Below are 26,077 nucleotides of genomic sequence, written 5' to 3'. Positions count from 1 at the left end.
TTCTATTCAAAAGAATCCTGAAAAATGTTTCATGGTTTTCACAAAAATATGAAGCAGCACAACTGTTTACTTGAGCAACAAATCAGCATATAAGAATGATTTGTGAAGGATCATGTGACACTGAAGACTGGAGTAATAATGCTGAAAATCCAGCTTTGTCATTGCAGAAATAAATTATATTTGACAATATTACTGTTTCTACTGTATTTTTGAACAAGTAAATGCAGCCTTTGTGAGCAGACAAGACTCTTTCCAAAACATTACAAATCTTACCAACCCTAAATTTTTAAACAGTAGTGAACATGCACAAGACATCACAGAAACTGCTTGACATCAACATGAAGTTTGGTCACACATGTTTACAGGAGATTTGGCGTGCATGTTACCACCTGGAGTCTTTTGATCAGATTTCCCCAGACAGATGTAAACACCAGGTCTAAACAAGGCCTTAGTGTGCATTCCAGGACTAATATTCACAGTGATCCGTTAATGGTTTACTAGGGAAGTATTGATCTTATCTTCTGTTTCTCTCTCTCCATACGCTCAGGATGTCAAAGCTCAGCGCAGTATTCCCCTCATCGGATTCGAGGTGTCACTACCTGAATCGAGTGACCGTCTCGAACGTCGCTTCGCCTTCAAAATGAGCCAGAGTCATTTGACCGTATACTTCAGTGCCGACTGTGAGGAACTGCAGCGACGCTGGATGGAGGTTTTGTCGAGAGCCGGCAGGGGTGAGGAGTTGCAGTCAAATGGTCCGATTTCCGAAGCCCTTGAAGAAGAAGGGGAGGAGACACTACCTACAGGAGAAAGCACATGATTGGCTAAAAAATATGATATAATTTTGCACACACAAACTGTACAAATGTGACCACAGCGACAGGATATGATAGACAAAACACACACACACACGCACGCACACATACCTTCTTACACACATCTGTATAAATTGTCAGTTGTAAGTTGCATGAAATATCTACAGGTACGTTTCTCTGTCTATTGCTCATCTTGTGTGAGTGACCAGTGTTTGGAACAAACTGACAAAAGTGTGCACACTTTAAAGACGACTTATCAGAGGACAAGTGATTACATTCATCAACTCGTTCGGTCGCTAGCAGTTTCTTTGCTGAATCGACTGTTCTTGTTGTGAAGTGGTTTCTCGACTGATGCTTCTAAGGGTGTGTTCACACTTGGCATGTTTGGTTCGATTTAAGCGAACTCTGGTGCGATGGCTCTGTCAGTGCGGTTCAGTTGAATAAGTTTGAACGCTGCCATCCGACCCCTGGTGACACCAAACAAGCGGACCGAGACGCTGAAAAGATGAGTCTCGGTCCGCTTCCAAAAGAACTCTGGTACGGTTCGAATGAAATATGATTGCGAGATGGACCGAAGACATCTAACCGAACCAAAAACAGGACATGATGTCACGAGATGTGACCCTAAAACTGACTTTTTTCCTCGTCAAAGATGCTATGATGCCCATTACAGTTTGGTACAGGCGTTGGAAACGTTGTCGCCTCGCAGCACATCTTCATTTGAGAGTGTAACGGAAGAATTCCTGGTGCTGTTTTGACTCCTTTATACATTTTATAAAACCTTTGTGAGTTCTCAGCTGGTAAAAATACCAATCATATGAACGTACATACAATGAGCCATTTAGTCTTACACACAACATTGTTTTTGATGTTCAGTAAGTTCATAAAAGCCTTTTTTTGAATCTTTAGGTTCGTTGTTAAAAAACAGTGTGAATGCTTAGAGAACCAAGTCTAAATGTGTCATTTTCTTTTTGGTCCGGACCAATTGAACCAAGAGAACCGAACTACAAGTGTGAACACACCCTAACTCGATATGGATCACACTTGGTATAGCGACGTGAGACAGTTGTCAATATGGCGAGGTGGCATGAATGTTTGGCCTGGTTTAGTGAAAAGTTTAGGTGACAGAGAGTCTACAGTAAAATACTCTAGTTTACATAACCAGAAGCAGGATGGAATGACCGATTTTGTTGATTTTAAATAAAAGAAAGCAACTATAAATCCGGCCAATATTTATGGCAATAATCCTCTTGGTAAGAGGATCAAATCCTGGATTTCAGATTTCGATTACATATTAAACATTGGCTATTGCAGTTAGCAGTGAATTGTGACAGGATTGGACACATGAAATGTTGTTTAGCTATGCAAGCCTGTGTTTATCTCAGAAACGTAGTGTGGTAATCAGGAACTGAACTGCTGAAACACAGCAGGAGTATTTATTAACCAGGTTCTAACCACTCAAAAACAACAGAAATATGTGCTTCCTGTTGACTCCATGGTCCTTCAGCTCAGAGAACACCACCAGATTTACTCTGCCACCTAGTGGGCGCTCATCATAACCTGTCGAGAACATGTCAGCCCAAATTCAAAAGAAATTTTATTTTGGATAAAGTAAATTAAGCTTGTTTTAAAGATCATTAAGATTTGTGTTGCATTGTTACATTACTGTAATGTAAAATAAAATGAATTATATTTTTAAATAGTAAATTATTTATAGTGTAGTATTATATGTTGTACCGTCTGTAATTTATGCTGATTTAAATAAAAGTTACAGTAATGAGAATCATTGAGAATAATGGGAATTAAAATGAAAATAATGTCACAGTCTTAATGGTCCTAAAAATAAGCAAGTTTTTCTTTTAAACAAAATAAAATTGATTTATTTTGGGGGTGAAATGCAACCTGGGCATGTTTATCTAAGACTGTCTCTTTTGCTGTTATTGAGAAGGAAAACGTGTGTAAGATTGACAGGGCTCTCCCTACAGGATAACAGAGATTTATCCTGTTGTTTGAGTGTGCATGAGTGATTTTATGAATGCGGAGTTGTTGTGAGATTTGATAAGATTGTAGGTCATGTGGGTATGTATGAATCGGGCTAGTTATTATCATTGAAAACTCAATGATATCCCTGCCTTATTTAGAGGGGCTTTTGATAAATATAGAATATATATAAATAATACAAGGTAAAAGTTTTGATGAGGATATCAACCGTTTTCAACCGTGTTGTATTTGTGTATGAAAAGTGCAAAAGATTTAAGGACGAATTCATTTGTAAATATAACTTATTCCTCTGGGCCCAGTTTTGTGGGTTAGGTATTGTCGACGAGCTTTGGTGTTTGATCTTCGTTATGTGCAGTTTTAAATGGACTTCTGAGCATTGTGGTAAATTCCAGGTCAAGAAAAGCTTAAGATAAGTTCTCTCATTTTACCACTTATTCCAGAGGTAGATATTCAGTGTTTTAGGAAGAGCTTCATTTTCTTTTCCTCTTTTGAATCCAGTTTCCAAAATGTATTTGCCAATGTGAACACCTGATGACTCTTTGATTGATTGAGAACTGCTTTAACTCTTTGTGTTTGATATTGCTTTAATCTAGCTATTTGTTGTTAAAGACATTGCTCGATTAAAAGTAAAGGTGAACCAGTCGGTGTGTTTCCCCAGTCCACCAGCCTGTCTGCTGTTTCCTTCCTCAAGGTGCACGAAAGGACTGTTGATGCCAGTGCATGGTTTGGGAGCACTAATGGCTTTGGGACAGGGCTGCGTGTGTTAACTTCCATATGTTTACGACTTGTACTGGTCATTTCCCAGATCCTCAGTTGAGCCTGCCCGTCACTCACGCTTACACACATTCATCTTCCCGCTTCTCTCAGTATTATTGTTCTTGATATCCTGCCTTACTGATATTTTGCAACCTTGTGCTTATCTACATGTTTTTCCACAATTGCTTTTTGCCAAAGTATACTGCAGGAAAATGTCTATTAGATGTTGAAATGTCTTTTTTTTGTCACATTTTTTTTTATACTTTTATTTTTTTTATACCAATATTTATTGTCTTTTTTACTCCTTGAGGTAATTGTAGTGAGGGTCGTATTACTTTGCGATGAACCAAAAGATAAACACTACCAAAATACAAAGGAAAAACACTATACATTAACATTTGGGAGAATATAAGTTATTTTTTCTGTGTGCTCTAAGTATGTTTTAGTCCCACACTTAAAGAAAGTTTTGATCTTTTAATTGAAGTAATTTCTATTCTTTGTTCCGCAGTCCACAAATTTTTTTTGTAAACTGTATTTTGAAGGGATATAATATAGAATACAGATATAATTCCCTGTAAACTCACAAAATTTGTTTTAATACATTCTTCAAAAAAGATGGAGGTGAAATACACTGTAGTTAATTTTAGGATATCTGAACAATTGTGCATTTTTGAAGCAAAATTATCAGAACAATCTCATGTCTTTGATCTGACATTAAGTGTCGTATACAGAAATAGAGGTGCTATTTTATTGTTTGATCAAGGGAACAGCTTTGTGTTTTTAAAATAATGACATGATGAGATCAAGAATTCTGTGTACATGAATGAACAGGCTATAAAATCAGAGTTTCTGGTGTTTAAAATGGAGCAATAACACAGTGGTACTTGAAGGATTATTCTGTGTGGCAAAATCTGAGCAAGAATCATTTGGGAGAACCTATTACATCTCTGTGGTGCAGAACAGAGAATTAAATGTTACATTTTATATATTATACAATTATATATATGCCCAAATCTGCATACCAAAAGACTCCATGAATAGCACAGTCTGGTGATGATGATGTAATCTGTTACTACACCTGGATTTTTGACTTGAGTGTTTTAATCTTGTTCATTTTTATAATCTAATTCTATCGCACCAAATTCCATTTTGCCATGAGGAGGAGTACTTTGTTACACGCCAAACTTTTAAAACCTATGTGTTGTAAACCAGCCTTTGGATGAGCAGGTTTTTTTAATATGGACATGTACAATGGAAGCTAAAGAGAGAAATGTTGAGGCATGGATGATTGTTTTGCTCATAGATGTTAATGATTAGTGATGATCTAACATTCTTTCTCTTCTGCTGTCTGGCAACATCACAGCATGCCAAACCCGAGGAATTGAAATGAGAGCCTCCTGACCCGTTAGTTTTTTTTTGTTGCCTCTTCATGTTGTGCACGTCTGCAAAATAAATCAGCAGAGAAGAATTTGTAAAACATTGCCAGATAGCCCTATAGCTGATCTTCTCAAGGACAGTAAACACCGTGGTACAGAAACATTCTCTCGGAAAACCAAGAAATGGCTGCATTATGAGCTTTGATGTTTTATTTTCAAGCCTATTAGCCAAACCATCACACTATATGGCACAAGTATACATGCTATTGTGTTCCCTCATGAAACCTGGTTTATTGTACACATAAAATTGCTGTTATTTCAAGTACTATTATTATTATTATTATTATTATTATTGTTGATTAAATTAGTGGCAGGCCACTGGGTACCATTGTATGTTAATATCCCAATGAAATCTGTGCAAGATCAAGAAAATGTTTATGAAATAAAGTAATAAAAGAACAATTGTCTTTCATTTATTTTATCCAAATATTGTGTTTGATTATAGTTTGTTGATTTTAATATCTCACCAGATGTAGGTATTGTCCAAAAGGCACTTTCCTTCAATAGGGTGGGATCCAAACCATAGAAGAAAAGGTTAAAACATCTGAGGATCAAGGAACAGGCCACCAATTACCATTTTAAAGAGAAGATAAATTGGTGCTTTAAACTAGCTAGGCTCAAACATATCCAATAAGTGTCACAAAAACACATGATTTGTGCCTCTAATGCTTTCAAAAATTGTACCCTATAAGAGGAATGTGTCAAAAATATACCTATGCATTATTTCATTTAGGCTTAATACATTTTGCTTATTTATGCAAAATAGAGTATGTGCTCAATGAAATCACAGCGTATTAATTTAATCGTCAACATTAGTTTAAAATGAGTATTCTTTTCATTTTAACATCACAAAGGGACACAGAAGTTCATAATCTAAAGGATGACGAAACAGTTTGTAATGTTATATCAAAGGATGACCTAACGTTTGAAGTAAACAAGTATTCTATCGTTCGTCTATTGGCTAATGTCAGTGAAGTCCCGCCCTGCTGCACAGCTATTGGCCGACTCGTCTGTCTGTCAACCCTCGGCTGATCATGGAGCGTCACTGTGGTGGTTTCCAGTCAGATTAACTCGCGAAGAAGAGAGCAAGATAACGGCGTGCACTGCAGTCTGACTCTTATAGAGCAACTAAGGACTTTGGCCATCAAGACGCATTTAGTTTCCATCAAGCTCTAGTCTACACAGATAAAGAAAGCATCGATACGGAGGAAAGTTAAAATTTGAGGGAAATTTGTACAGTTAAAATCTCGCTAGCGATCGGACAGTGCGACAGTCCTCTATTTTAACCTCTTCAGAAAACATCTGGTTTGATATAGTTTGTTAACTTGAGCTCAGGCGATTATCATTCTCAGTTGCTCAGTTACTCTAGCTCGTTTATTTTGCGGTTTGTAAATACCATTGCACTCCTGAAGAAAATGTCCAGCCTGCCTTCCGTCAGACCCGAGAAGGGCCGAGTGGAAGTGGCGTTACCTGGGCAACAGTTCCAGCAAGAGCGTCCTCAGACCGTCTACGTCATTCTGGACTCCTCAGCCGAATCTGTCAATCTCATCAGGTTAGTGCACGAGCTTTACAGAAACTGTTGTTGTAACGTCTGGTTCAAACAAGTGATTGTTTTAACTGATTGTTGTTTTGCATTTACATTCATGGGATCCTGCAGGCTGTGGACTATACTAGATCATGGACAGAAATTACCTTAAGGCTACTTTGTTAAACTAGTGCATGCAGCCTCTTGACAAGTCTCGGAAGATGAACTCAATTGAATGTTGATGCTATACAAGCAAATCAGAGAACCTGGATGCTCTGGATTAGAGGTTGTTCAATTCTTTGTTTCATCACTGCAATGCAGATTATTGAGTTTTAGTGTGTACACTGAAAAAAAAACTTGGTGACGGTGTAGAAACAATTTTCTCTCAGATATGGCTAACATTTCACCAACAGAAACGGCAAGTAACATTAAATTGCACATGAAATTTTGAAATTGAAAAACTGAAACATTTTTTTGTAAAAGATGAAAATTATTTCCAACTTATAAATATAATTTTCCGCAGTGTAGATTCAGACTGTTCTGTTTCTTTCTCTTTTTTTAGGTGTATGCACTGCAGTTTATTTTGCACATAGTCCCACCCTTATTTTTGCACATAACTTGACTGTTTTTCATTCATAAACTGTCATAAACTATTTTAGAGTTAGTCCACCCAAAAATAAATATTCTGTCATTATTTACTCACCCTCATGTCGTTCCAAACCTGTAGACTTTTGTTCATCTTTGAACACAAATGAAGATATTTTTGATGAAATCTGCTTTCTTTCGCTTCATTGACAGCTACGCAACTACCACTTTGACCCTTCAAAAAGTTCACAAAGAGATAGTAAAAGTGATCCATGTGAATTGAACGGTTTAGTCCAAAATTTCTAAAGAGACTCGATCACTTTATATGATGAACAGATTTAATTAGGCTTTTATTCACATATAAACATAGATCAGCGAACATAAACAGCTTGTGAACAAACCTCAAACGTGCTGCGTAACACGAGAATGAATCTCATTGGTTTCCTCGCACGTCAAGCGAACATGCTTGAGCTTCCGTTTACTACGACTGATGTGTGAGTTGATGAATGTTTATATGCCTAAAAAGCCTAAATTTAATCAGTTCATCATATTAAGCGATCGTGTCTCTTCAGAAATTGTGGACTAAACCGCTCAATTCATATGGATTAGTTTTACGATGTCTTTATTAACTTTTTGAAGCATCAAAATGGTAGTTGCGTAGCTGTCAATGGAGGGACAGAAAGCTCTCAGATTTCATAAAAAATATCTTCATTTGTGTTCCGAAGATGAACAAAAGTCTTACAGGTTTGGAACAACATGAAGGTGAGTAATTAATGACAGAATATTCATTTTTGGGTGATCTATCCATACAATATTATTATGCATAGTACCCAATGCTGAGCAGAGGTTGAGCATTGCAAATATTATTGCAAGTCTCTAAATGTTGTGTGCAGGAGGAAGATGGTGCGGTCAGGAAAGCTATGGAACATGAACATTTTTTATGCATGAGAATTCAAGTGTACATTTGAGTTTTCAGAATATCAAAAGAACCATCTCCTGAAATTCCTCAACCCAACCATCAAAGCCATTTCAGCCTCAGCCTTTAAACCCCCTCCCTTCCTCCCTTCCACACTTCCACCCTGCCAAAATGATTCCTCTGGAATGTCTGTCTGTGTTACTCTTACCCACTATAGCCGTTTAACCGGAGGCTTAGCTTTGCAGTTTCTGTCCTGAGCCTCAGATTTCACGGGATATGACTCAGCAAATCTACCCACACATTTTCCCTTTCTCTTTTTTCTGTCCATGTTTTCACTCTACTTCCTCTCAAGTTCGTGCTTGCTGAGCGCACGCTATTTTGCTCCTTTTGTACCCAAAGGAATGTGTTTTTCATTTGCTGTCCTCAGAAAAGACATGACCACAGCCTTTTCTGTCTATAGCCCAATTACCATAAAAGTTAAAATTGGTATGTTTTACATTGCATAATGTGCTTTCAAAGTTCAATATTCTTTATTGTCGCATCATCAGATAGGTGGTAGTTGTGTTCAGTACAATAAAAGTAAAATGAAGTATTACAACAGTACCCAAAGAAATTAGGTGCTTTCCATTCTTATATACAATATTGCAAAAGCTTATAGTAAAGCACTTATAGAACTGGAAGTATACAATACAGAAAATGAATATAGGGTCAGCTTATAAAAAGAAATATAGGAAACGAACGGGAATCTTTAAAAATGAAAAATATAGTATGGGAATAAATGGATTTTTATGTAGAATTGATTCAGTGACTCCCTCTGGCGGTGACTATTGACTTTATGCTTTTGTATTTCTCTTTTCTTAGTAAAGGAGTAGTTTATATTATGGTATGGTAGTACGTATATGGCAAGTTTACTCGTGTATTAGTCATTTTCGTTGAAATGGGTGTATTTAGCGGAAGTTCCGCAGCTTGAAAAGCTCGACTCTAGAAGCCGGGTGGGGTGTAGTAATCATAAATATAAGTTTTGCCTCATGAATATTAATTATGTTCCCCAGGCAGCCAAGCTGGTTGGCTTAAAGGCAAACGTGGGCGCTTGTCTGCTGGCCAATCAACGAATAGTGAAGGCTTGCCTCATGAATATTAATTACTTTCCCCAGACAGCAAATCCGGTTGGCTCAAAGGCAAGCGTGGGGGGGTGCGCGCTAGTCAGCTGGCTAATCAACGAAAAGTGATCGCTTGGTCAATGAATATTAATTTGGTCTTCTTGACTGACAGCTTCAAGCAACGTTGAATGACCTTTTTAATATTTACATGAGCTTAAGCCTTCATTGTAGTAGGTTTCATAATTTCACCGGAGGATAGAGGAGCTTCGCGTGCTCGGAGTGGCACAAACATTGCCACCTGGTGAAACCAAAACACAAGCGAAACGGCGATGCTCTGCTCGTAAAGCTCGCCTTTAGATCCTGCAAATCAGCGTGACAGCTCGTAGCAACCCGGGATTCAGATGGTGACAATTGAACTAATTGGTTACAAACCGGATTTACCGGAATGGTTTCGTTTGATAACGTTTGATCTGATTACATCACTTGGATTATTCCACTAACCAGAAGAGGCTTTAGGTATGTGATATCCGTGAAAGGTCTAAAATGCCCCCCAAAAATGTTGCGAAGACAGGAAGCTGACTCGTTTTGGGGCATTCGTGCTCATTAGGGATTCGCCATTGATGCCTCGTGAATATGAATGTCTATGTAGGCACACTAAGTTTTGTCCTTAAAAGCTCAAAATATATGCTGTCTATGTAGGCTGCCCTTTATGAGCAATTTATGTAAACAAATAGTATACATAATTAGCACACACATGTCCTTCATACACAAGTAGTATACATAAATAACATGATTATATATATTGAGTTACGGATCGGATCAGCAAAAAGTTCAAATATTAAAGACAAGTGAACAGTCAGAAAAAAAAGAACAAATACACTTAATTACAAGCATGGATAAATGCATTAACAAAGTTACAAATGCAGTCTAACAGTCTAAGGTCTAACAGTAGTATACAGGTACAGAAATATAATGTAAATGTAAAATAACACTGCGTAGTCTTCACTGTATATGCTAAATGTAGATTTATCTTTGTTAAAGCTGTCTTTTGTTATGTGATTAACATAAACGAGACAGACAGCAGCAGGTATTTATAGGCTGTTGTCACTGTAAGACTTAAAGCACGGATCCAATACAATGATAAACATCTGATTCCTTTCTCAACTGTTTACGTTCACTTAAAGTCACCGTGAACCAGATTTTGCGACTGACTTCACTTCAGTATTGTGAGGTATTTTCCAATTTTGCGTTCCAATTTTGATCAAAGATTACATAAATAATTTTTTTGAATTGTTCACCACAAGATTAGTAATGTGCACTAACAAAGTAAATGGGTAAATAGCCCATTTTGATTTCATGCCAACTTTAAGACTTAACCTTTTGTGTTTTTTTTTTATTAATACTAGCCAAGATGGGCATTTTCAGCCCCTGGCACTTTAATCGTAAAAGTGAAAGTTCCCTTTTCGGTCGTATCGCGGTGCCCCGCGGAACGCGCTTTCTTCTGAGGGATATATATATATATATATATATATATATATATACTGTATTCTGTGTAAGCGTGTTTTTTTTCCCTCCATCAAAGTTTGTCATATATGTATTAAATGTGATATATGTATTAAATATCTATTGGGAGTTTAGTGACAGACTTTATTCATTCCAGGATGTTACAGTAAACCCCTCCTGTTCACAGTCTCTGCATCAACATGTCAGATTATGGGAGATGTTTGTGGGCTGACAGTATGTGACGTTGGTGTGTTCTTCCCTTCCTCAGTGTTGAACCCCTTCTGCCTGAGTCTGGGATTGTGGCAGATATTGAGGTGGAAGGCATTTTCTCCACCGATTCGGACACCTTCTACGAGCTCAAGAGTCAGCCCATCACCCCAAGGTGAGTGCGCTGAATGATCCGATTATATAAATATACTTCCTGTTTATATCTGTACTGTCATCTACACATTTAGACTGTGGCCGCATGCTTATGAGAGAACCGCAATCATATCTGATTTACTTCCTGCATACTCTGAGTTAGATGTCTAGAAGTTTTTTTTATCACGTTTTGCCACATACCTGTTACCTGTTGATTTTTTTTTAGCACTATAATCAGCTTTACCCCGTGGGGTTTTACTGGCAATGAGTTAATGTATTTCTAAATTGTTGACATATTGTAAATTCTTGGTTTGCTGCATTCATTATATCACTCAGTTGCTTACCGCTTATTTATTATGAAAATGTAAGAGTTGTGTTTTTGTGCTAGCACTGCATGTTTTTCTGGGATGAGGCAGGTCAGTGCATGCTGTCCTGCAGGGGTTTAGACTGGGCGTTGGGTTTCTGTTGACAGAACTTCCCAGTGTCTGTTTCCAGGGACTTCCCAGTGATTCAGCACAAAACAAAACACCGTGATCCGTCATAATACCTCTTTAGCAGCTCTCCTTACAAAAAAACATATTGATTATGGAGTAATATGTTTAAGGATAGTGGGTCAGATGGTTTGTCTACTGCAAATAATTACATAACCAAGTGTTTTTTAAGATAAATCAATTATACAACGGTTTCAAAGTTCACACACTGCTGTCTCCCACAGTCTCTCAGCTCTTGTCTGACTGTGTGATCTGCCTGACATTGTAATCTTTGGATTTTATTTGTAGCAAACAGTGTGTTTGAGGCAGCATGGTCTTGCCTGCTTGTTTTCTGTGCGCTCTAGGCCTTCCCACAATGACTCATCACTAAAACGAGTCCGTGTGAAAGAAATGTGAAGGCCGTATCATTGGAAATGCAAAACTGTATGGAGAGATTTTATTTAATTTTGCTAGTTGATAGCACTACACGCTAAGATACAAAGGACATATTTTGTTTGTATTAGTCTCATTTGCAGGTTACTTTGAATAAAAGTGTCTGATAAATGTAATGTAGTAGGAGTTGAAAAAAAAACTAGTTTCAGAGGTGGAGCAAGTTTTTTTTAAATTTACTGAAAATAAGACAAGGAATGTTTATTAGATAAATATGTCAATTTTTTGACAACATAAAATAGCATTTACACTTCATTTAACTTCCACAATGTGATGTATTTCAGAGCAGGAAATAATGTAGAGCAGGATTTTAATAAATTAATGAATGAGGCATTTATATAGCACTTGCATATGTACTACTGTACACCCAAAGCGCTTTACAATCATGTCGGGATCTCTCCTCAACCACCACTAGTGTGCATCAACCACAGTACAACGGCACCAGTGCGCTCTCACACACACCAGCTACATGTGGAGAGGAGAGAGAGTGATAGAGCCACTTCAATGGATGGGGATTATTAGGAGGCCAGGGAATGTGGCCAGGACACCGGGGTTACACCCCTACTCTTTACGAGAAGTGCCATGGGATTTTTAATGACCACAGTCAGGACCTCGGTTTTACGTCTCATCCGAAGGACGGATTTAATAATAATAATCAGGATTCATTTGGATCATAAAGAGGCAATCATTTTATTGGTTTCTATATTCTCCTGCTTTGCCTCAGGCAGAGAAAGTCATTTCATTTTTATATTTTTCTTTAAAGTAGCATGCACAATAAGACCTTTTAAATAAGAAATTAACTATTTTTATTCAATAGTTTTTGTCTGACATCTGACAAATAAAGTTTCATGATCTCATGAACAAGAGATCCTTATTTCTGACCATCTTGTGTTTTAAGTTGCTGTTCTCATGCCGTCTGTCTTAAATTGATCTCTATCTTAGCGGTGAACTCTCAGCCCTGTGTTTCAAAAATAGCATGTGGTAATATGATTACAGCACGGGGCTGTAGCGTGGTACTCTAAGCTTATTTACCTTCTCATCGTCTGCCCCCGTAGTGGCTCTCTGCCCTCTGCTGACCCCGTGACCCCAGCTGGCTCAGTGATGACGTCACGCGTGTTGATGAGGCAGGAGCTGATGCGACAGCAGGCTCAGGACCAGGAGAGACGAGAGGCCCAGAAACAGGCGTCCAGCGCTCTACAGCGCCTTACTGACACCACCCCTGCCATCTCCGTCGCCTCCTCCCTGCCTGCCACCCCGGCCCAGGTGCCCGTGGAAGTGCTGAAGGTATCACATGAGAAATCTATAAAAAATCAACATCAAATATGACCACAAGGGGAAACTAAAGTTGTCCTGTGTTTGAATTCCAGGTTCAAACTCACTTGGAAAACCCGACAAAGTACCACATCCAACAAGCTCAGCGGCAGCAAGTGAAGCAATACCTCTCTCACACACTTGGCAATAAAATAGCCATTCAGACGCTGGCAACATCTCCTTCGCCCCAGCCTGCCTCTGCCCCTGAGTTGGCCCCTGCTGCCAGTAGCACTCCCAGCAGCCCGCTGGCTGTGCTCAGCCTTGGATCGAACAAAGAAGAGGTACAAACTGAACCCAGATCAGTTCTTTCTGTTATAGAATGTATATTGCCAATAATGTGGTGGATTTAGTGAGATTATTAAAAAAAAAAGAAATACTCCTATTTAGCTAGGATGCATTAAATTGATCAAAAGTGACATTGAAGACATTTATAATGTTGGATATAATAAAAATATGGAGCAGAACAACTTTTTTCATCATTGATAATAGTAAGAAATGTTTCTTGAGCGGCAAATCAGCATATTAGAATGATTTCTGAAGGATCATGTGACACTGAAGACTGGAGTAATGATGCTGAAAATTCAGCTTTACGTCACAGGAATAAATTACGTTTTAAAAAATATTAAAATAGAAAAGTTATTTTATTGTTATCATATTTCATAATATTGTTTTTTACTGTACTTTGCTCAAGTAAATGCATCCTTGGTGACAATAAGAGACTTCTTTCAATAATTTTTAATCTCCAAATGATGTAAGTATAACAGTACTAAATCATTACAATTAAGTTATTGTAAAGATTGTATTGTAAAGATAAGTCCTTGAGCCAATGCCATAACAAAAGATGACCCATTTACGCATTCACTGACAGCATAACGTAATGCTCTGTGCTCTGGCCTATTCTCACATTGACAATTACAAAATAATCTTTACTCTCACCACACAGTAACTAGATTTTAGTGTTACTTACTTGTTCCTGGCTTGATTCTAGGCTGTTGTGGGTGGTTGCCAGGGTGTTGCTATGTGGTTGCTAAGGTGTTGTTGTGAGTGTTTTCAGGGTGTTTCTATGAGGTTGCTAGGGTGTTCTGTGTGGTTTTATACTGATTCCCAAAGTCCCTGTGATATTCTTGATATGGCTATGGTCCCTTTTTCAATGTAAGCCTTGGTGTACTTGTGCCTGTTTTATTATCTGCTTGGGAAAAATTATTTTTTATAAATTGTTGATTGCTTAGTAAAGCAACTGTCGCACAAACATAGACAATTATGCATTTGGCAAACAGGATTATCCAAAGAGACTAAAATAAAATTTCTTACATATATAATCCACGGCTAGCTCTGCATTAAATGATTTTTTGAAGACAAGAAGCGGAGGGTGGTTGCCTCCGCAAAGTGCATTAAAATCGTTTAAAGCACAGCTAGCCATGGATTATCCCGCTTATACCATAATCATTTGCCAGCATTGACAATTTAAATGTTATTGATGTTTGCAGTGCAATATTTGACCGGAGAAAGACAGACAGACAGACAGAGATACAGAGATATGAGACATGTGTACCTGCGTCTGTTCAGTATCTCTCTCTATTAACAACGAAGCTGTGAGTTTAATTACATCAAAATAGCAAGGTAACCCCCTCATTCCTGAGAAATGTAATGTAGACTTTTATTAATAGAAGTCACAGGGCAGCGCGTTGATAAGTGTCTGTGCTCCTTAATGTTTCTGTGTGTGCACAGCTCGATCTCTGCTCTCTGTGTGTGAGGGATGTATGTGCGTTTCAATGAAAACAGCGCATTAATATTGAACGGGGATTAAACTTACTTGGAACTACCTGTGCTTTAAACGCTTTTATTGCACACCTTCTAGCCAGTCAGAGTTGAGTATTCAGACAGACCATGGTGTGTGTGTGTATATATGTATATATGTATATATATATATATGTATATATATATATATATATATATATATATATATATAAATGCATATATATGCGCTTTGGCCCAATAACTTTTACTAGGATTTTACATACAGTATGTCAAATCTGCCCCAGATCTGTTGTAGTAAGATATCTGCACATCAACCGTTCACTTTCATATTCTGAATATGATATAGCTTGTTTGAGAAGTCAAAGTTTAGTGTTGTGTTATCAAACAATGCTGCATTGACAGGATAAGGTTTTATTCTCCAACCAGCTTTTACTTAAGGCTGCTTATTTTGCTATTCATAGTCTGTGAATTTCACATGCTTACAAAACTGCACTAACCAGTCATTATTGTCCTAATAATCTCAAGTCTTAAGCCGTTTAGAGTATGCTAGACAACTAATTAAGTGTTTGGCTCTGAGACTCGGAAAGATTCTTTTGAAGAATTTGCCTCGCGTTTACTAAATACAATAGTGCGCTTTGTCAAGTCTGCATGAAGTCGGCCAGACTCTCTCAGGCACTTTGCTTTTGGTACCACATTGTGCTGGTAAATATCACACTCAAGGCTCAATGACCCCTGCACACTTTGCACTTGGTGTGGGCTTGGCTATTAAAGCCTTTCAGTCCTGTATTTCTCCTTCTCAATCAAAACCATTGGCTGGAAAACCCTACGATGAAATACAAGCTTGCTAAGGTTGGAGACTTTTATCAGATTTTAAATGGGATGTCTGTATTTCTCATCTCCTTGTGGCCGGTGTGTCACTCTGGAAACTGCTGTGTAGTGTGTTATTTAGACATCCTTCTGCCTCATGACTCAGCATGGAAGTCACACTTTAAAGCAGATTTTTGTGCTAGAAGGACTCAAAAACATTTGCATCTACAAGTCCTGCTAAGCTGCTTTTTCCTCTCTTTTCAATATGCACAGATAGAAGACGTCATTGATGACATCATCAGCCTGGAATCAAGTTTAAACGATGAATTTATGACTCTGATCGAATCGGGTTTGCAGCTTCCCAACACGGTATGTAGCAACATCCTCAATTCTATTGAGGATCAATTGAGCAATGCATTAATTTCATAAGAACTGATTAGGTAAAGTTTGTTAAACTTGTTTTGCATCACATTTTGCAACAGATCTTACATGCATATCGTTTTTTTGGGATAATTCACTGATGATGAGGAAACAGCCATTAGTCGCAGTTACTATTAATTAATTGAAGCCCACATTTCTGCCTTAGTCTTTTGCAAGCAAATTTGTCTCCAAGAGAATCCTGCTCTGACATGCCATTGCTTTGGAAATACAATTTCGGTTTTCAAATCAGTAATTTTCAGTTGAGTCTGGGAGGAGTTCAGGTAGAGGCGCTTGTGTAACCAGTTACGATTAAAGGTTAACTTAGACTCATGGGCTTCTGTATTGTCAGTGAAGTGTTTGCATTCGGGACGTTTGGGTTGAATGTGGGCTTGAAACACTGGAAGCAAATATAAACTTCTGACACATGGCTAACAATGGGTGGGGTCGGCACACCGCGGAGGAGTGACAGAGAGTTGCCGCGCACACACATGCAGAAACACCGGCCATTCAACTTGTGTGTGTGCACAAGCTGATTTCTGTGGCGTTTTTAATACTCCAAAAGATATTTCCCCATTTCTAAACGTCCCTTTTTACGGAGAGACACACAGAGGAAGAGGAAGCACTTTGCGAGTGTATAAGAGAACATGAGGATTCTGGTTTTACTGCCTGAGAATGAAAAGAAAAAGGGCCAGGTTGAGGTAAATTTAGCACATTTTATCTCTCTGCCTCATTGCCTGTCTTGTCACTATCTGTGTAAATGCTGTGTGAAGATGGTAGGTTTGTGTTTTAGTTGCTTTAGAGACAGGATGGCATGTTTTATAAAAGTTTAAATAATCTTAGCATGTTGGGAACAATCTGATGGGTTTATTTGAGCATGTGTTGGCCAAGATATGCCTCAGAAACTTTTGATGGATTTTACATTTGATGGATTTTTGCACAGTTGTCACCTCATTGGTTTTGCAAATCAAATGTCACCTTTCAGGCTAGCTCGTTTTTTTTTAAAGATTAAGGAAATGTGTTTTCTGTTAAACCTACATGTCTGAAACTTCAAACATATTTATGGATCTTATGTAACTGGTTTAATAATTCAAAAAATGTCTGACTTCACTCTCAATGCAGCTATTGGTTCATTGAAGCATGTTGATTAAATGCAAGCAGAGCAAACTTCATTTGTCATATTGTCACATCTAGTATGGAATTATGGTTAGGTGTCTTCTGTTTTACGTTCTCAAAAGTTTTAGTAAGCACTGACTGAGGAAGGTTTATGAATGTTTGTTATATTATGTTATGTATAATTCATTTTTATTTATTCATATAACTGTCCTTGCCTTGTCTAGTTTGTTTCACTTTACAAATAAACTGGCACATAAGAACCGTTTGGTGATTGTTAAAGATGTCACGCTTCAGATATGAAGGTTGATTTTTCTGGTGAACTGAATGAAGGTTATCCATACGCTGCACCATGTGTGATGAGGGGGCCTCTCACTAGATAATGCCGTGGGCGGGGCCCTGATTTAATGTGTTGTGGTTGGTTTTCAACAGCTGCCAATCTCAGGAAATCTCCTGGATGTGTACAGCAGTCAGGGCATGGCGGCGCCCACCATCACCGTCAGCAACTCCTGCCCTGCAGACCTGGACAACGTCAAGAGAGAGTTTACCGGTCTGTATCTCTTGTCTTTGGCCTTCCATCTCTTTTTCTCACTGCTTCTTCTTCCTCATTTCTCTGGCACTGATCCTTCACCGACCAGTCGACTCAGTCTGACTGTATCAGCAGTTACACACCACATTTGCCATTTCCCAATTTCACTGCAGTTCCCAGTTGAGATCTGTTCGCGGTCACACAAAAATATAATCATCGTTGCGTATGATTCATTATTGTATCCGTGGATATTTGTGCTTTTGCAGAACTTGTGACTTAGTAGTTAGTCTAAATACCCATCATTCATCAGTCACTGGCCAGCATGCAGTAAAAAGAGAATTATAGAAGTAAAACTTGTGTTTTAGAAGCAATCGTAATAAAATTAGCAGTGTTTTATTAAACTTTTGGAAAGATGAGAGGGCACATATGGTTTGTGAATCTTAGGCCACGTTTACACAGCAGCAGAATACGGTTGTCTTGTATTTGAGTCCTTAATATGTTTACATTTACACACAGTTCAGTTGTTTACATGAGTGACAACAACCACATTCTATAACCAAACTCACACATTTCACCTGTACATTTTCGGGAGGGCTAGTCTGAACAACTGACTATAGTCTGAACAACTGACTCCAGTCTGAACAACTGACTCCAGTCTGAACCACTGACTCCAGTCTGAACCACTGACTCCAGTCTGAACAACTGACTCCAGTCTGAACAACTGACTCCAGTCTGAACAACTGACTCCAGTCTGAACAACTGACTCCAGTCTGAACAACTGACTCCAGTCTGAACAACTGACTCCAGTCTGAACAACTGACTTCAGTCTGAACAACTGACTCCAGTCTGAACAACTGACTCCAGTCTGAACAACTGACTCCAGTCTGAACAACTGACTCCAGTCTGAACAACTGACTTCAGTCTGAACAACTGACTCCAGTCTGAACAACTGACTCCAGTCTGAACAACTGACTCCAGTCTGAACAACTGACTCCAGTCTGAACAACTGACTCCAGTCTGAACAACTGACTCCAGTCTGAACAACTGACTCCAGTCTGAACAACTGACTCCAGTCTGAACAACTGACTCCAGTCTGAACAACTGACTCCAGTCTGAACAACTGACTCCAGTCTGAACAACTGACTCCAGTCTGAACAACTGACTCCAGTCTGAACAACTGACTCTAGTACAACTGACTCCAGTCTGAACAACTGACTCCAGTCTGAACAACTGACACGTCATACAGTGCAAGAGAGCCGCTCTGTGCTGCACAAACGTGTGTTTTCATGTGTAGTTCGGGTATACAGCAACAGAGATATGAGCTGTGTCATCTGAAGGATTAATATCCGGTCACAGTTCTCCACCGGCGCTGCTCATGCCAGTTTTGTGTTCTACACGACTCAAATACTCTCCTCTCCGCCCAAATATAAAAGCTGCTGTCAGTTAATGAAGATATGATGAATGAAATAGCTGCTCGAATGGACTCTCATCGTGTGATGAGATTCAATAAAAATGGTAAGACTCAGTTTTATGGACATTGCCATCTTCGATATTACTTGGTCACTTTCATTATGGTTACTGGGAAGAGAAAACGGGCTTGACTCCCATTGCTCATTCATACAGATAGTATTGGAGATGTTACTGTAAGTTGCTGTGTGAAAAAGACATTTTGAGACTCACGTCTGTAAGTAAATGTGGTTGTCAATCCCCAAAACTGATAGTGTGAACTTAGCCTATTTAGCTAACATAAAACCTTAGAAGTGCAGTGAAATACTTCACTGTACCTCAGTTAACTACCAGAAACCACTGTAAATAAGTTATTTGTTGGTTGATTCCCACAAAAAGTCCCACATCTCATCCAGCCCGTCACTGTTACTTTTGAGATGGGACCATCTATTTGTTTGACCAATGGAATTTTTGTGGCAGTTCTGACTGGTGATGCTAGTGACAAAGAAATTGCACACTTCCCCTTTCAAATGTAATATAAATTGCCATGTTATTTGTTTTATAGATGCAGAGGCAAAAGCTGTTATGAAGGAGAGGCAGAAAAAAGACAACCATAATCAGAGTGAGTTTTTATTTCTTGAAGAGTTTGTTTTTATCTCTAAGATATGTCATTACTATCTGCACATAAAAACCTGAAGATTAACCGTCCTTGGTAGTGTACAAGGAAGTAAATTACATTTCTGTTTATCTGAAACAACTTGTCTATCTAGTTGTTCCCATCCATTTAGTGTGTGTGTGTGTGTGTGTATGTGTGTGTGTGTGTGTTTTGTAGTTGAGAGAAGAAGAAGATTCAACATTAATGACCGCATTAAGGAACTTGGAGGTCTCATTCCGAAGTCCTCTGACCCGTCAGTATCACTTCTCTCTGGTTTTCAAATGTAATAATTTGCACTGCTGAATGTATTCAGTTAGAAAGATCATTTAAATTGTAATGACTGTGAGGTACACAATTCTAAGACCATTAGTATATATTTCATTGTTTACATTTTTGTTGTTGTTGTCATAGTTGTATTTTGTGTTATGTAAAGTATTTTCAGATGATTTCATTCAGTGCATGCTTCTGTAAGAGTATCTGCATGTGTTTTCTCAACAGGGAGATGCGCTGGAACAAGGGCACTATCCTAAAGGCGTCGGTCGACTACATCCGCAAGCTACAGAAGGAGCAGCAGAGAGCCAAAGAGATGGAGATGAAACAGAAGAAACTTGAACACGCCAACCGCAGTCTGCTGCTGCGCATTCAGGTATCCTGCAGCATAGATTTACACACAAACTCTTTTGCCATATTTAAATTCATTCCACAGTTATTTTATATGCTATTATGGTTTTTGTAAATATTTGCTATTAGTTTTATATATATATATATAAATATATATTAGTAATTTATTGTGCTTTTGTCATTTTAATTATTTTGTTTTATATATATATTTATTTAGCTTTACTAAAACTAAAACTGAAATAAAAATAAACTAATTTTAGTGCTTCAACTTAAATGTTAATTTCAGTTAGTTGTCAAAGCAAAATTTAATGACCTATAAAGTGAAGGTTATTTTTTTCATCTAATATTTAAATTGATTTGATTTCAGCTTAATTTTTAATTAACATTTTTTTTATATATTTAAAAAAAGCAATGAACTGAACAGAAAATGTAATTTTTTTACATGTGTAAATGTAAAATAAACTGCACAGAAAATTCCTTCTCCTGATTTATTGATTGATGATGTCATTAAACTCCTTATTGGATATTATTTCAAACTGAATAGTGTATTAATGGTTACCGTTGTTTGCTGCATTATATTTTTGTACAAATTATTGGGTCATTATTTCATTTAGGCTCATTTTTTTTTTTTTTTTTTTTCATTAAGGGTGACTTTTATTCATTATCTGGCCATTTACCCCAACATTAGCATCCATTTAGCAAGGGTCTAGCGGTTAAGCACACATTTCGGACACAATTAGTTCTGGTGCTAATGCAGAAGACTCTAATTTGAGTCCAACTTGAGTTATGTGTCCTGATTCTATACCGGCTTTTTTCTCCCCATCATTTCATGTAATCTCTTTACTCTAAAGGCCCTTTCACACCAAGAACGATAACTATGAAGATAAATATAAAGATAACTATATTAGCTTCCACACCAGCGGATTTTAAGTGTGTGCTTGTTTGACACTTTAAATGCTCGAGCTCGTGGATGGATTCTGAATGGCTGTCAATGTTTTTATCGTTCATCAGCTGGATAAAATCATTCTGAAAGTGATTCTAATGATATTGATTCTCTGTGCCGTTATCGTTATAGCTTTGGTGTGAACTCTGCTATTCTTTAATGTTGAGAAAGATTTTTAGAACTATATCTTTATCGTTATCTTAATAGTTATCGTCCTTGGTGTGAACAGGCCTTCACTGTCAAAAAAATGGTCAAAAAAACTCAAATGGATTTAAAGAGGGAGACACTGACAGTGGTTTAAATCACTGGAGTTCAGCGAGTGTCTGTTCTGTCAGTTTCTAGTAGTAGCAGTTTGTGCAAAACTGCTGTATCCTTGTGTATCAGACAGCGGATAACTTTGCAATCCCACTGGTAGTCGCTGCATCACACCATCGCTCATTTGCATAACGCTGACCTTTGTTCAGCTCTCTGCTGTTTCTTTTAATGCCAAAACTTGACATTCTTATTAAAACCTAATGTCTGCAGGCCACCCTGTCACCTTAATACGAATGTTCCTTCAGTTGTGATTGAACATACATATTTGTCATGTGTAAATGCCCCCATTGCAGTTTAATGATTGTGCCTGTGTGATCGGCAGGAGCTGGAAATGCAGGCTCGTCTCCACGGCATGTCTTCATCTCAGATCTCTGACTCCATGCTCCAGCCGCAGACTTTAACTCTGAATCACATCCCCAGCCATGACCTCTCCAAGACCCTTCTGTCCCTCAACCAGGCCACGCCCTCTTCTTTCTTGTCTCCGCCTTCTTCTACCTCCTCAGTGGGTGGGGTGGTCACCAGCCCTCTGGACCTCGGGACACTCAGCTTCGGCGAGTTAGATGACCCCTCTGCCTCCGTGTTTAGTCCATCCCTGATGGCGGATATGGGGTTAGGGGACATTTTAATGGATGACAGCGGCGCTCTGTCGCCTGTAGGGGGTGCGGATCCCCTGCTTTCCTCAGTCTCCCCGGGAGCATCCAAAACCAGCAGTCGTAGAAGTAGCTTCAGCATGGAAGAAGACTTGTGATGGCTTCAATTGGGACGATAGTTTTGCTTTAAGTTGCAAATCCTGCTTGCACGCTCCATTGTCGGCCAGTAGAGGGCAGTGTAATCCCAAGGTCTTTATTAATCGCTGTACTGTAGAAGTTTCGTAAACAGAGTTTGAGATTCTCGGGACTTTTCTAGAGGTGACACAAGTATGGAAAGACTTCTGGAGCAGACACTGGCGTTTAGAGCCTCATTTATTATCTGGACCTCTGATAAATGTATAGAAGAATATATGTACATAGAGTAGATTTAGTCCTAAACATCTATTTTGTGTTTTTAATATGCAGTTGTATGAAAAGTAGCACTATAATATGTTGGGGAAAAAACATGCCTGAATAAAAATATATGATTATTTTTAGGTTCAGACCTCACTCAAATAGTGGGCTCCAAAAGTCTGAGACTTTAAACTTTGAAATATGCAATACGCATGATCTTGAATCATAAATTGAGTAAACGTATTTTAGATTCTGTATTGGTCAGCTGCTGTCATTAAAGTGAAAAGAGACAAACCAAATACTAAGATGTTACCAGTTTAACTTTTAACTTAAATTGTTATGCTAACAATATATACACAAACATTACTGTTCTCATGTTTGTCAGTATGTTTCTTTTTTAAGAACTTAATACTTTTATTCAGCAAGGATGCATTAAATCGATCAAACGTGGCAGTAAAGTCATTTATAGTCTTAGACAATATTTTGCTATCAAATGTCATTTTTAACGGCTTCAAAAAAAATTTGGCAGAAAAAAATGTTTTCAAGATTATAATAATGATTGATAATAATCAGAAATGTTTCTTGAGCAGTAAATAAGCATATTAGAACGATTTCTGAAGGATAATGTGAAGACTGGAGTAATGATGCTGAGAATTCAGGAATAAACTATGTTTTAAAATATAGAAAAGTTATTTTAAGTTGTTTTACTTTTTTAACTGTATTTTTAATAAATGAACATTTACCGACCCCAAATTTTTCAATTTAGTAGTTGTGTGATTTAAAATGTTGTATTAAATGTATAAATATCTCAGACTTTTGAAGCTTACTGTATGTCAGTGTTTGTTGTATATGTAGCTCATCAAACATAAAAGGGACACGAAAGTGTTTTATTTCCCTTTTTTTAAGTTTAAAGTGTATATCTGTGCGCTGTACATCCATGCATTTGATTAAGGCGGCGGTAAACCAGCTCCTAAACGTGCTTTTAATGTCCTGAGGAAAACGCATCAGAGAAAAGAGAACATCCTGTTCAGCTCTTCTTTCATTTCCTGCTGAGACGTTTGTGTTCTTATGTGAAACTGGTGTTGATTGTTTCATGTGGAGGGTCTGAAAGGTGCATGTTTGATTTACAGGGATCACCTCACTGATGCATAAACGCATGAAGTATCACAGTGTTTATGTCATACCTACAGTATCTGTGCCATTGTTCTGCATTGCGTCTCGGCTTCTATGATATTGATTTGATCCAACCGAGACTGGTCATGTGCTGATGTCAGATTGTCTATGCAAGAACTTTCATAGTGAAGTAGCAGAGGGTTGTGTGAGCAGATGACCGTCGCGTTCCCTTTGACATTCAAAGACCTTTCAGCTCAGAATATTGCTGTTGTTCTCTGCCAGAGAGCTACCAATCACATTAATGCATCATCAAACCGTCGTTTTCATGAGTTTGACATTTATAACTGCAGTCTTTACATCCCTAATCAGGATTATGATGACATTCTGAAGTTCTGTTTTTATTTATTCCGAGACTGTTGATGCTTTTCATATGTGCTTATAGGCATTAACAGTCATATCCTGTTTAAAAGACATGTTTGATGCCGAAAGCAATGGAAATCTGAAGAAAACTGTTTTTTTGAATCTGTACAGTGAGGTATGAGTTAGTTGATTTTGGCGCAATACTTCTCGGTGACCATGTTGAAAACAGAAAAGTGTTTCATATCACACCTGAATGATACATGTTTTTTTAGGTTTGCCATTTGTTTGTTTTTTACCCTGTTGTGAATAGACGGATCTGAATATGTATGTTAGTTATAGCAACTTGTTTGAAATGTCTTGTAGTTATGCAACATCACAGCTCATCTATATATACATTTATAATATCTATATATTATATCTATATATTATATCTATAATAACATATATAATATCTATATATTATGTGCTGATTTGGCACAATGACTAATGTACATTCGGAAGAGTTCTATTTTACCACATATATAAATCATGCATTTAATATGAAATAAAATAAAATGTATTTTCACTGCTATTTAAAATGAAACAAATTAGACATTGATATCCAGTGATGGATTGGTTTAGAACCTTGCTGGCAAAGAGGGAACGAGATTTACTTGTATCTGTAGGTAAACTGATCAGTGTAATGAAAGCTTATTGCAGCACAGGTCTCTGCAGTGTTAAGTGTGATGATCCCGTGTCCACCACAGCTCGTGTTCAGCGTACATTTTTTTGGCTAAGTCATCAAGTACTTTTGTATATATTTCTTTGAAGCCTCAATGTTGGATGCCCAGCGATGGGATTTGTGTTTTGGAGTTTGTCGTGCAGTTTCTGCCAGGTGAAATTTCCTCAATCCTGCCATCAGTTCTGTGGTCGGTGCCGTGTCGAGAACTTTGTTTAAAAATTCATTAGAAGACCTTCAAGTTCACTCTGCAGAAGACTATTAGGCAGCGTTTACATTCATCTCATGATTATGTACTTGATAACATCCTGTAGATGTCCACTGTCCAGTCAGATTTGAGCAAAGGGAATGTGTTTGTCGTTTATGTATTTCAATATTTCCACAGTGCTTGTGGATGTTTATTCCCTGTATTTTCCTAACAACTTTGAAACAAGCAACCATTGTGCAGATTTCTTTTTGTACTCTTGAATATATAGATTTTTTTTTTTTTTTACTTTTTAGGAAAAAATTATAAATAAAGTTGTAAAACAGCTATGTATTTGTGTGAGTGTTATTGTTTTCTTTTTTGTAAGAAACAATCAGTTACATCAACACTTTTAATTTAAGAAATTCAAAGAACTTGCAGATTTTTATTTTGCAATTATACATTTAATTGCTCTTAACTGCAAATATTTGAGTAAGCTAATTCATACATTATCATGTAATCTCAACTTAAATATTTTAGTAGTGGAAACTTGGCTAGTTTGTATGAAGTCGAAAGAAAAAGAAATACTCATAAAAGTTAGTTTAAGTTTGCTCTACTCAAACCAATTAATTATTTTGAGCATTAGGACTTTTTTTAAATTGAACTCATAATAAATTTAAGACCATACAACAAATACTTTAATTTAAAATTGTAATTTAAACAATCATAATATTATGCATTACAGTAATGAACACAAAATTTTCTTCTGAGAACTGGGGAACAATTGTAATTGTGACAAAAATCATAATGCAAAAAGGTTTTTAGAAATGGCCCATCAAAATATGCTTTTATAAATGTTTTTATTTTATTTTTATTTACAGTGAAATATA

At 37.6% G+C, this 26,077-nt stretch overlaps 2 protein-coding genes across 8 annotated transcripts in view; both read left to right on the top strand.

Moving 5' to 3' along the window:
* fgd1 (FYVE, RhoGEF and PH domain containing 1) overlaps positions 1-3,453 on the top strand; it is a 48,066-nt gene extending 44,613 nt beyond the window's left edge. For all 4 annotated transcript variants that reach the window (XM_077224078.1, XM_077224077.1, XM_077224079.1 and 1 more), the window contains exon 17: positions 548-3,453. In XM_077224078.1, coding sequence (XP_077080193.1) covers positions 548-817 — 270 coding nt within the window. In that variant the 3' untranslated portion in view covers positions 818-3,453. The remainder of the gene's footprint in view (positions 1-547) is intronic.
* A 2,578-nt stretch (positions 3,454-6,031) lies between these two features.
* tfe3a (transcription factor binding to IGHM enhancer 3a) lies at positions 6,032-25,535 on the top strand. 4 transcript variants are annotated; one of them, XM_077223879.1, is made up of 10 exons: positions 6,032-6,557; positions 10,903-11,016; positions 12,970-13,198; positions 13,282-13,506; positions 16,064-16,159; positions 17,753-17,870; positions 19,861-19,917; positions 20,128-20,203; positions 20,449-20,596; positions 22,152-25,535. In XM_077223879.1, exons 1-10 carry the CDS (start codon positions 6,421-6,423, stop codon positions 22,575-22,577), a joined length of 1,626 nt encoding a protein of 541 aa, XP_077079994.1. In that variant the 5' UTR covers positions 6,032-6,420; the 3' UTR covers positions 22,578-25,535. The 4 variants fall into 4 exon arrangements, with proteins under 4 accessions (XP_077079994.1, XP_077079993.1, XP_077079996.1 ...); XM_077223878.1 differs by having other exon boundaries at positions 6,065-6,557; positions 20,128-20,233; XM_077223881.1 differs by lacking the exon at positions 6,032-6,557 and adding an exon at positions 9,184-9,647.
* The last annotated feature ends 542 nt before the right edge of the window (positions 25,536-26,077 follow it).

This window comes from Siphateles boraxobius, unplaced genomic scaffold (assembly GCF_051911475.1).
Source record: "Siphateles boraxobius isolate OS27281-9 unplaced genomic scaffold, OSU_SipBor_1 9, whole genome shotgun sequence".
Classification (NCBI taxonomy): domain Eukaryota; kingdom Metazoa; phylum Chordata; class Actinopteri; order Cypriniformes; family Leuciscidae; genus Siphateles; species Siphateles boraxobius.
The sequence above is the reverse complement of the archived record's forward strand: the minus strand, read 5'-3'. Positions and strand labels throughout refer to the sequence as shown.